Source organism: Amia ocellicauda, chromosome 7 (genome assembly GCF_036373705.1).
Source record: "Amia ocellicauda isolate fAmiCal2 chromosome 7, fAmiCal2.hap1, whole genome shotgun sequence".
In the NCBI taxonomy this organism is placed as follows: Eukaryota; Metazoa; Chordata; class Actinopteri; order Amiiformes; family Amiidae; genus Amia; species Amia ocellicauda.
The window spans coordinates 15,801,588-15,812,745 of NC_089856.1; the positions used below are offsets into that span (position 1 = coordinate 15,801,588).

An 11,158-nucleotide genomic window follows, 5' to 3' on the forward strand; every position below is an offset into this window, starting at 1 on the left:
TTTTCAAATCATGTTTCTGAATTTGTGGAATGTAGACAATTCATAATCCTTCAAATATTTAAAGTGCTTTTTTCCAATGAGGGATATAAATATTAAATAATAAGAAGATGAATAATAGCAATCATAATAAAAATATTTCCAATAAAAACAGCCCAACTATTTTTGTTTCCTCATTTGGAAAATTAATGCAAAAAAAAACATTTTGGTTCTTGCTTCCATCCCCTGTGAGCATTTGGAGCCAAGATGGCCACTCTAGCATACGTCCGGTCGCATCTTGGCTGCCCGACAACGCAGCACTTTCAGGAAACTGTCGATTTTGTGTGAGTCTCGGCGGAAACAGGACAACAGGAAATGGAAGTTGAGGAGGCGGGAGTTTCTGTCAGTGCCCAGGTCACCCCCCTTCCAGGTGAAAGGTAAGAGGTTGAGAGACTGGGACAGGGGCCCCAACTGGAGTGAGAGAGAGAGAGAGAGCATAGTCAGTCAGTGTGTTGGTCAGTCAGTGTATCAGTCAGTTAGGCTATCAGTCAATCAGTCAGCCAGTCAGTGTGTCAGTCAATCAGAGTATCAGTCAGTGCATCAGTGTATTAGTCAGTCAGTGTATCGGTCAGTCATTGTATCAGTCAGTGAGTTGGTCAGTGTGTCGGTCAGCATGTTGGTCAATGTCTGTGTCCATGGGACACTCTGTGTATTGGTGGGCCAGTCAGTGTATGGACCTTGTTGACCAGAGTGTCCAGTCCGGAGTGCAGGCTGTGGGTGTTCTCCTGCAGTTCCCTAGTGCGGCTGTGGATGGCGCCGCTGGAGGGGTGGGGCAGAGAGGGTGCCTCGGAGGAGAGCAGGAGCAAGGGATCAGACCAGGAGAGCAGAAGAGAACGCACCAGAGACACCAGCTTCCACTCCTGAGAGAGGGAGGGAGAGAGAGAGGGAAAGACTTTTGACTTTTAACACTCCTTTATTACCAAACTTTTTACCAGACCTGCAGCCTAAATTCTGCCACTCTGCTGGCCAGATCAATCAAGCCCTGCCCCCCCTCCTCCCTGGGCAATGCAGCCCATCCCAGAAGAACTCCAGTGACACTCTCTTAATGTCCTTTAACAGTGTCTCTGGTGGCTCCACACAGGCCACTCTGTGCCACAGCATGGATGCCACAAGGTTATTGATTACTAATACTCTCCCCGTATAGGAGAGCTAACAGAGGAGCCAGCACCAGTTTTGCAGTTTCTTTTTAACTTTCTCCACCACTCCCCCCCAAGTGCTGCAAACTGTCAATTCTGTCTATACCAACAAAGACACCCAAGACCTTCACTGGACCACGCCTCCACTGCTAAACCCCCGGCATGTCTGGAGGTGCTCGGCCCTGTCTACACCCTAGCAGCATGCCACAGCTCTTTTCCCAGTTTATTTGGAATGCCGCTTGACAGCAGCTCAGCTCCTGCACATCACCTTGCCCCATATCAAAGATGGTGATGTTATCAGCAAAAACTGTAACTCTCACAGGTTCCATGGTCAATGAGGAACAACCACTCCAGTCAATACAATATGCAATCTGTTCACTAGAGGCCCTATGGCCAGTGAATACAACATCCCAGAGAAGGGACACCCCTGCTGCACTCCTCTGGACACCAGAAAGGGAGAGCTCAAAATCCCATTTACCTTCAGTACTCTAGAGATGTTGCTGTAACAGAGCAATAACAGTCAATAGCAAAGGCTCATAGGGTTTTCTGCATATAGGCCTTTTGCTAATGCAGAGAGATAACCCCAGCATCAAACCCAAACACCTTGGAGGCCTCCATTATATTTCTAATTGGAAACAAATTATCATGTATCTGCTTGCTACACAGTATATCTGATCCTGGTGCACTATCTGTCTCATCACCTTCTTTAGTCTGTTGGTCACTGCTTTCAAGATGATTTTATTATCTGTCATAACCTTTCCTCTCACTCTCCTCCCCCGAGTTCTCCTGATTCTCTCCCGTCATTAAGTAAAATCAAGGCAGGTGAGCTGCCCTCTCCAGTGACCGGGTCGACACAGCCTCCTGCAGCCATCTCTTTACAGGGCATTTCGCTTCTCTCTCTTCCTGCTTTGCTGTAATTTTCTTTGGGACCTTAAAATCACTCTCGCTGTTCTCATGACTCTCCTCCTATAAATTCATATTGATATTACTGGCTTCACTTGCTTCAGAGTCTTGTACTGTCACCTGTCCCTGCTGCTCTTCAATCTCAGCACTCCCACTTGGCTCTGGTTCTCCTGCTCCCTCCACATCCACTTGCAGCTGTTACAGCTCTTGGCTCCGTATCTCTTTCCAAAGCTGCACCTGTGGCAACTATACTTGCAGGGACGTTTTTTGGTCCCAGTCCACCCCTGTCAGGAGACATTCTCCTTATGTTCCCCACGTTCCCACAAATATAACATTTCATGTCCTCAGAGGTGACAAATACAGTATACACACTAACATCAATTTTGTATTTTGTATTTCCAGTGTTTATCACCATGTTCAGTTCATTCAAAGTAATCTATACTTGCCTACAAAAGGAGAACATGGTTGATTTCTGGACTCTTTATCGATGACATGATTATACCATAATGGTTCAAATGAAAGCCATAATGGCCCCTCAAACAAGAAAACACCAAGGAAAGAACAATACAACTTTTTAGTCTGTTACTAACACCAAAAACCCCTTGCCTCAACCTCTGCAGTTCTCTCAAAAATTCACGCACTCCCAGCATGCAACAGGAGAGAGCTAGGGCAAAAGGGAGAGGAGGGGAAGTTAGAGTGGTAAAAAGGGAGAGAGGGCAGGAAAGGGATACAAAGTTAATGCATCATGTACAAACTGACTGAAAACACACAGATACACTCACTCAGTGACACACACACACACACTGACCGGTAGTTTCAGAATGTCTTCCTTGTCAGTGGGCATGTTCAGAGAGGAGGTGTGGCACAGAGAGGGGCGGGGCATCAGCATCCTTCCAGAGGGTGGGAAGTGAGAGTCCTGAGAGGGGAGAGAGAGAGAGAGAGAGAGAGAGAGAGAGAGAGAGAGAGAGAGAGAGAGAGAGAGAGAGAGTGAAGGGAAGGGAGTGAGATATAGAGAGGTTGTTAATATGTATATAGTCACTGGTACACTGCCTGACAGGACACTACATTTCAGTAACACACCCACACACAGTCTCTCCCTCTCTCTCTCTCTCTCACCAGTTCATTGGTCAGGGCCGAGCTGAGTGAGTGGATGTACTCAGAGGTCTGGGCCGCTCTCTCCAGCAGCTCCCCCAGGCCCACACCCTGAGCCTTTGCTGCCACGCACAGCAACACTGACACAGAGAAAGTGAGAGCGGGGGGGGGGGACAAAAAGGGAAGGAGAGAGAGAGTGGCAGGAGAGAGATGGTTAATACAGTTTACACAGTATACACTGACTACTGACTGGACACTATAGTACATTAACACTGTCTACCTGACTGGACACTACAGTACATTAACACTGACTGACTAACGGACACTACAGTACAGTAACACTGAATGACTGAATGGACACTATAATACAATTACACTGACTGACCAACTGACTGGACACTACAGTACAGTAACACTGACTAACTGACTAGACACTACAGTACATTAACGCTGACTGACCGACTAACTAGACACTACAGTACAGTAACACTGACTGACTGGACATTACAGTACATTAACACTGACTGACTGACTGGACACTAAAGTACATTAACACTGACTGACTGACTGGACACTAAAGTACATTAACACTGACTGACTGATTGGATACTACAGTACATTAACGCTGACTGACTGACTGACTGGACACTAAAGTACATTAATACTGACTGGACAAAGTCAATCCGATGCCCAGAGGGACTCAGGGACAGACCTTCTCCCCCACTCTCGCTCTCTTTCCCCATCTCACCCATCAGTTGCACCAGGGCGTATCTTGCACTCATCACGGCCATCTCTCTTTCTCGCTCTGTCTTGTTCTCTCCGTTGTCCTCGTGCTACTGTCCTTTGCTTCTTTGGGCTCTGTCTCTCTTGCTCTCCATTTTATAGTGTCTCCCCTGTCTCTCTCTCCCTCTCTTTCTCCCTCTCTCTTTCTCTTTCATGTGTAAATGCAATAGCCGTCTCTTTGTGCGTCTGCAGGGCTGGGCTGGACTGGAGGGGACCAGAGTGGACTCTATTGTGTGGAAACCTGTTCCATCTTAATCTCCGGTAACTATAAACATTGCATAGAGAGAGAAAGAGAGTGAGCTTAGAGCATTTTGCCTTGTTTTCAATATGCAAACCACACCGGCCTCAGAAACACAAATAATAAATTGAGAACAACGCAGTTCAAGTCATGTGCAGTAGAGGGACAGCGTAACGCAGGGTAGCATGTGTGCAGTAGGGTGTAGTGGGAAAGTGTGTGTGCAGTATGGTGTAGTGCAGGGGTGCTCAATCCTGGTCCTGGAGAGCCCCTATCTAACAGGTTTCAGAGGTCACCCTTGTATCACCAATTTATTAACACCTGGAAGTATTTCATTCTGATAAATGAAGCAGATGGTGTGGTAAATTCAGTGCATTAGAAACCATTGGAGCAATTATCTGAATATCTGCAGCCTCCTGAGGGAAGAATTCCCTTGGTTGACTTTCTTAATTAGAGTGGCACGATGGTGCGGGTGTGTGTCTCAGGTTGGGGGCCTGTCTGTGTGGAGTTTGCATTTTCTCCCGTTTCCTCCCACCATCCAGAGACATGCAGGTTAGGTTAATTTGCTTCACTAAATTGCCCTGTAGGTATGTGTGTGTATGTGTGTGTGTGTGTGTGTGTGTGTGTTGCCTGATGGACTGGTGTCCTGTCCTGGGTGTATTCCAGCCTTGCACATTATGCCTGCCGGGATCGGCTCCGGGTTCCCCGTGACCCTCACCAGGATAAGCGGTTTTGAAAATGGATGGATGGACTTTCTTAATTGATTAATAACTCACATGTGTTTCCAGTATTAACACATTGGTCATTTAGGGTGACCTATAAGAATAAGTGGATTGGGGCTCTCCAGGACCAGGATTGAGCACCCCTGGTGTAGTGTGTATGAAGTAGGGTGCAGTGTGTAGTGTGGTATCGGCGGTGTGTCAGTCAGTTAGTCTCTCCAGACCCCACCCTCGCCAATCCTCTGTCGCATTAATATTAACCCCTCATTAGCTCACACCACTAATTACATTAGCATCACAAAGAGCACTGCTCCCTCTTTCATTTCCTGTGTTGCTCTGGGCTGCTGCTCTAATGAATAATGACTCCAAGATGAGCTGAGGGAACAGGTCAGTCAGGCAGTCAGAGAGTGAGTCAGTAAGCCTTTACTGTATTTGTCAGTCAGTCAGTCTGTCAGGCAGTGTGTCAGAATCACACTGACTATATTGTATCATACTAACTATATATGATTTTTTATAGAGATATGCAGGTTAGTGACAGTGCCAGAGTGCAGTTTAGTTTCAGTGAAAGTGTGTAGGTTAGCGACAGTGTGCAGGTTAGTGACAGCGTGCAGCTAAGTGTCAGTGAAAGTGTGCAGGTCAGTGACAGTGTACAGGTTAGTGCCAGTGACATTGTGCAGGTTTGTGACAGTGCCAGTATACAGCTTTGTGACAGTGACAGGTGTACAGGTTAGTGTCAGTGACAGTGTGCAGGTTAGTGACACTATGCATGTTAGTGACAGTGTGCTGGTTAGTGTCAGTGACAGTATGCATGTTAGTGACAGTGTGCAGGATAGTGACAGTGTGCCAGTTAGTAACAGTATGCAGATATAGGTTAGTGATACTGTGCAGGATAGTGGCAGATACAGAGTGCAGGAAAATGATAGTGTGCAGGTTAGTGACAGTGCCAGAGTGCAGGTTAGTCACAGTGTACAGGTTAGTGCCAGTGTCAGTGTGCAGGTTAGTGTTAGTGACAGTGTGCAGGCTAGTGACAATGTGCAGGTTAGTGGCACTATGCCGGTTAATGGCAGTGTGACAGTGTGTAGGTTAGTGACAGTGTGCCAGTTAGTGTCAGTGACAGTGTGCAAGTTAGTAACAGTATGCAGATATAGGTTAGTGATACTGTGCAGGATAGTGGCAGATACAGAGTGCAGGAAAATGATAGTGTGCAGGTTAGTGACAGTGCCAGAGTGCAGGTTAGTCACAGTGTACAGGTTAGTGCCAGTGTCAGTGTGCAGGTTAGTGTTAGTGACAGTGTGCAGGCTAGTGACAATGTGCAGGTTAGTGGCACTATGCCGGTTAATGGCAGTGTGACAGTGTGTAGGTTAGTGACAGTGTGCCAGTTAGTGTCAGTGACAGTGTGCAAGTTAGTAACAGTATGCAGATATAGGTTAGTGATACTGTGCAGGATAGTGGCAGATACAGAGTGCAGGAAAATGATAGTGTGCAGGTTAGTGACAGTGCCAGAGTGCAGGTTAGTCACAGTGTACAGGTTAGTGCCAGTGTCAGTGTGCAGGTTAGTGTTAGTGACAGTGTGCAGGCTAGTGACAATGTGCAGGTTAGTGGCACTATTCCGGTTAATGGCAGTGTGACAGTGTGTAGGTTAGTGACAGTGTGCAGCTTAGTTTCAGTGAAAGTGTGTAGTAGGGGTGGGCGATCTGACGATTTTATATCGATATTGATCGATCTTGATAACGTCCACGATCTACTTTTCAAGCGAATCGTAGAGATCGCGATCTTTTATGTCCTCATAATAATGTTAAAACTACAACACTGACTGCCTACTAGATGGCTGTGCTGATTGGCAAAATTATACCACGTGTCTCTATCATGTGTTTTTCATGCGTGGTGACAAATTAGAAAAAAATGCAACATGAACTACCAGCACTACGGATGAGGAGCTAGTGCCGAAAAGAGTCAACGTCAGTTGTGTGACAATGGTTTGGCTATGCACAGTCAGACATTTATCAGAGAAAAGTTATCTGTAAACATTGACGGGTAACGGTCGGCTCTTACACACGTAATACGACAAATCTTTTCAACCACCTGAAAAGGAAGCATCCGAAGGAACATGCCGAGAGTGTTTCCCTCAGGTCGGTACAACCCCACTCATCTGTATCTCACGAGGTCCCGAAACAAACAGTTATCACTGACCGACACATTACAACAGTCGAAACAATACGACAAAAGTAGCAAACGACGGAAAGAGGTGACGGAGGCGGTCACATTCTACGTAGCTAAGGATATGGATCTATTCAAATCTGTGGAAAACATGGGATTTAAAAGACTGATCCACACTTTAGACGCACGGATTTGCTAAGTCGCAAATATTTTTCTAATACCGCCATTCCCCATATGTATAGTGAATGCCGACAGAGGATCGCTGCAGAAATAAAGCATGTAGATTTTTTTGCAATTTATTTTATATAATATTATCTATTGGCTGCTGCCACTTGAAGTTGAAACATAATGTTTATTTTTCAGAATTTGAAAAGTGCACACCTTTGTGTTGTGTATATTTTATTACTGCAATTTCTGAGTACTTTAATATCTTGTTATTTAATGTTTATCTACTGCTGATTACAACTTTAATATTTAAAATAAAGTTAAACTCAGGCCATTTAATGACCATTTTGACATCTGATTCTTTAATTCAATGTTGTGTTTTACATAGATACATCCATAGGCTTGTTCCAGTCTGGATATTCTCTATAGTACATCTCAAAATTGGGAAGATCGTGATTCAGATCGTGGATCGTGATTATATGTTATAAGATCGTGATATGATTTTTTTGGAAGATCGCCCACCCCTAGTGTGTAGGTTATTGACAGTGTGCAGGATAGTGACAGTGTGCATGTTAGTGACAGTGTGCAGGTTAATGAAAGTGACCAAGTGCAGGATAGTGCCAGTGACTGTGCAAGTTTGTGACAGTGACAGTGTGCTGGTTAGAGTCAGTCACCGTGTGCAGGTTCAGGGCCGGCCCTGACCAATTAAGTGCCCTAGGGGTAGCGATTGATGTGCCGGGCCGGGGTGACGCTGCAGGCAACACAAAAAATAAGGACTAATAAGCTATTGTGACATTAGTTTATTATTTGAAAAATATAAATATGTATGAAAAGGTAGCGTAAAGGAAATTAGAAATACTGTGTACATTATTTTATTTTATATAGCATGGAGAAATCGCTATGTGTTATGTTGTTCCCCCAAGAACATATTATTTCAGTTGCATGTTGTAAAGCCGGACAGGTTAGAGTGACGCACGTTTTTGTGTAGTGGATTGAAAGGAGTATTGGTGCTGCACTGTTGTGCTCGGCATTTTACATGTAACTGCAACTCGGCTTTCAAGAAAAAAAAAAAAAAGAAGTGCCAGGAACAATAAATTGTGTAAAGAAGAAGGAGTCCTATTGTAAGCTAAACCTCAAACAACATGTCTACCTCCAAAGAGACTCGTTTCAAGGTTTACACGATGTAGTTATGTTGTTGTGGGGGCTTTCGCTTTATGGTAATATTTTAAAGTTAAATTAAAATAGTATTAGTACTAATAAATAGTAAACATAAAAAAAAAAATGATTTGGGCGCCCCTAGCATTTGCCTATTCCGCCAATGCCATGGGCCGGCCCTGAGTTGCACATTTTGGGGTACTGCAAAACACTATAGCTGATTTATTGAGACTGTATAGATCTATTAGTACATATGTGTTAAGTAGTATATTACTGTAAGCACCAGAATTAGACCACCTTAAATCCAACATACTCCTGTTCCAACCTTCACCCCTGCGTACGTACAGCACCCCCCAGCAAACAGATCGGTGTTTGTCCTGAATCAAGCGGTATTTTTTGGATGAATTTGAAGGTAGAGGATGGTAACTGGCATAGGCAGACTGGCCATCGTGCAAATGGCAGAAGGGCCGGTAAATTACCATGCGGACCGGTCACACCTTGTGGCTAACAGGTGTTACGACGAATTCATTGACTACTAGGATTCTTGTGACCAGGTGGATGTGCGCATGCGCCAGCTGCAATCCCCGCTATCTGCCTACAGGAGCGCGTGATCACTCGCGGCGAAAAGCGCGTCGTTGTCAATAGAGCATGCGCGCTGCTGCAAACAGCGAGTTGAGTGCTTCTGAACGGCGCATGGTTGTCTTTGTGCAATTGTACATGCTAAATGGATTGTTTAAAAACAACAACTATACAAATTGTCTATTGAGATGTGTATACATTAGTTACACTTACTGGAGGATGCAAGTATATGTACTCTTACTATAGGTTATCGAACTTTATATACATAGTTAATGTTGCCCTTCTTAGTACTGAAGGTATTCTGTATTTTATCTCCTGTTACTGTAAAATACATATTTTGTGTAAGTCGTTCCGGGTAAAGGTTTCTGCTAATTAAAAAAGAGAACCTAACGCAACGGATTCATGTAGGTAATTAAATGTATGTATTGTACGTTGTACTTGTATTTTTCACAGACCATAACAAACGCATTGAGACACTCTTGTTTATATTCATTTCTTATTACTACACAAGTAAAACCACTTGTAAACGTAATTCCTTACAGCTTTTCACAACTATCACACAACCAGGTGAAGCAATAACAGAAACTTTGAACTTTAAAGGAGATTGTAATGGTCAATTATTTAACATCTGAATGCACAGAAAGGGGTCACCATTTTTTACAAGGGGCACAGTTTCTTACAGCCACTGGAAAATTTGATGACCCCCCTGTGAATCAAGCAGGAGTTATCCAAAAATGCCCAAACTTTTACTGCTAGTGTGTGCCCCTCCAACCTGCATACTCAAACACATTTGTGACTCTAGTGTGTATTTGCTCTCAAAAAGGAAGGGGTCACCATTTTTTCCAAGGGGCAAAGTTTCTTACAGCCACTGGACAATTTGGTGACCCCTTCCTTATTGAGAGCAAATACACAATAGAGTCACAAAAGTGTTTGATTATGCGGTATGTATATACATCTCAATAGACAATTTGCATAGTTGCTGTTTTTTTTAAACAATCCATTCCGCAAGTACAATTGCACAAAGACAACCATGCGCCTTACAGATGCACTCAATTCGCTGTTTGCAGCAGCGCGCATGCTCTATTGACTATGACGCGCTTTGCTCCGCGAGCGAGTGATCACACGCTCCCGTAGGCAGATGGCGGGGATTTCTGCAGGCGCATGCGCACATCCACCTGGTCGCCAGAATCCTAGTTCGAACTGTTCGAACTTCGTCGGCCCCCGGAACCGCACTCTCAAATAGTTGAATAATAATAATAATAATAATAATAATAATAATAATAATAATAATAATAATAATAATAATTTGTTTCACTTAAGTATTAATGGGTACAAGATCTTGTTAAAGGTGACATGATTTGTCTTGATTTCAGCCTTTACATCAACAAAATCTGCATTTTCAGTAAGGGTTTGTAGACTTTTGATATTCACTGTATGCTTAACATATCTTAGGGTGTAGTGTACAGTAAACTAAAGTATCATGCTAAAAACATGGTAATATGTTAGTGTAGTATGCTGTAGCATGGTAAAAACACTACAAAATATGGTCAAAACTTGGTAAAATCATGGAAATCGACTGATTCACTGGTGAATGGCCATTACAGCGATACAATTGTTTACAGTTGGTTTTGAAGAATAATAACGGAAGAATAATGATAAGATCTTCTGACATGCAGACTAAATATTAGAAATTTCCTCTGGAATGCAACTCAGGCAGACACTCAGAGGTTAACATGCCGACCACTCCCACAAAGAATTCTGAAAGTATCCAAACCCCGCCCATGGGCAATGCCCCTCCCCTTTACACACTTATGCTGAACGGGGTGTGGTTTTCAGAAAACATGTTAGCGAGTCTCTGCCCCCTGTGTTTTCTCACCAAATTACACATTATTATCAACTGAACTGAGAGAGAGAGAGAAAGAGAGACACTTAACCTGTCTTTCTCTCAATCTCTCTTTCCTTATTACTTATTTAGTCTATACTAATACTCTCTCTCTCTCTCTCTCTCTCTCTCTCTCTCTCTCTCTCTCATTGCAGTGTTAATACACTGAATTGTCCCGACAGAGGGAGACAGTCAGAGAGAGTTAATATAGCACAGACACACTAACTGACTGGACATTACAGTACATTACAGAGAAGGAGAGGCAGAGAAAGAGCAAGCGAGCAAGAGAGAGAGATGTTAATACAGACTGACTGGC

At 43.9% G+C, this 11,158-nt stretch overlaps 1 protein-coding gene across 1 annotated transcript; it reads right to left on the minus strand.

Annotated features, from left to right (window-relative positions):
• prl (prolactin) lies at window positions 1–4,205 on the minus strand. The gene is made up of 5 exons (XM_066708711.1): window positions 3,916–4,205; window positions 3,192–3,307; window positions 2,884–2,991; window positions 714–896; window positions 1–447 (listed from the first exon to the last, which is right to left on the minus strand). Exons 1-5 carry the CDS (start codon window positions 3,956–3,958, stop codon window positions 253–255), a joined length of 645 nt encoding a protein of 214 aa, XP_066564808.1. The 5' UTR covers window positions 3,959–4,205; the 3' UTR covers window positions 1–252.
• Window positions 4,206–11,158: the final 6,953 nt, after the last annotated feature.

Excerpts from the sequence above, each read along its gene's own strand:
- prl (XM_066708711.1), bottom strand. The coding sequence starts at position 3,958 with ATGGCCGTGATGAGTGCAAGATACGCCCTGGTGCAACTGATGG. Across the intron at positions 3,308-3,915 it reads CGCCCTGGTGCAACTGATGG|TGTTGCTGTGCGTGGCAGCA; the intron begins GTGAGATGGGGA and ends TCTCTGTGTCAG. Across the intron at positions 2,992-3,191 it reads CGGCCCTGACCAATGAACTG|GACTCTCACTTCCCACCCTC; the intron begins GTGAGAGAGAGA and ends CTCCCCTCTCAG.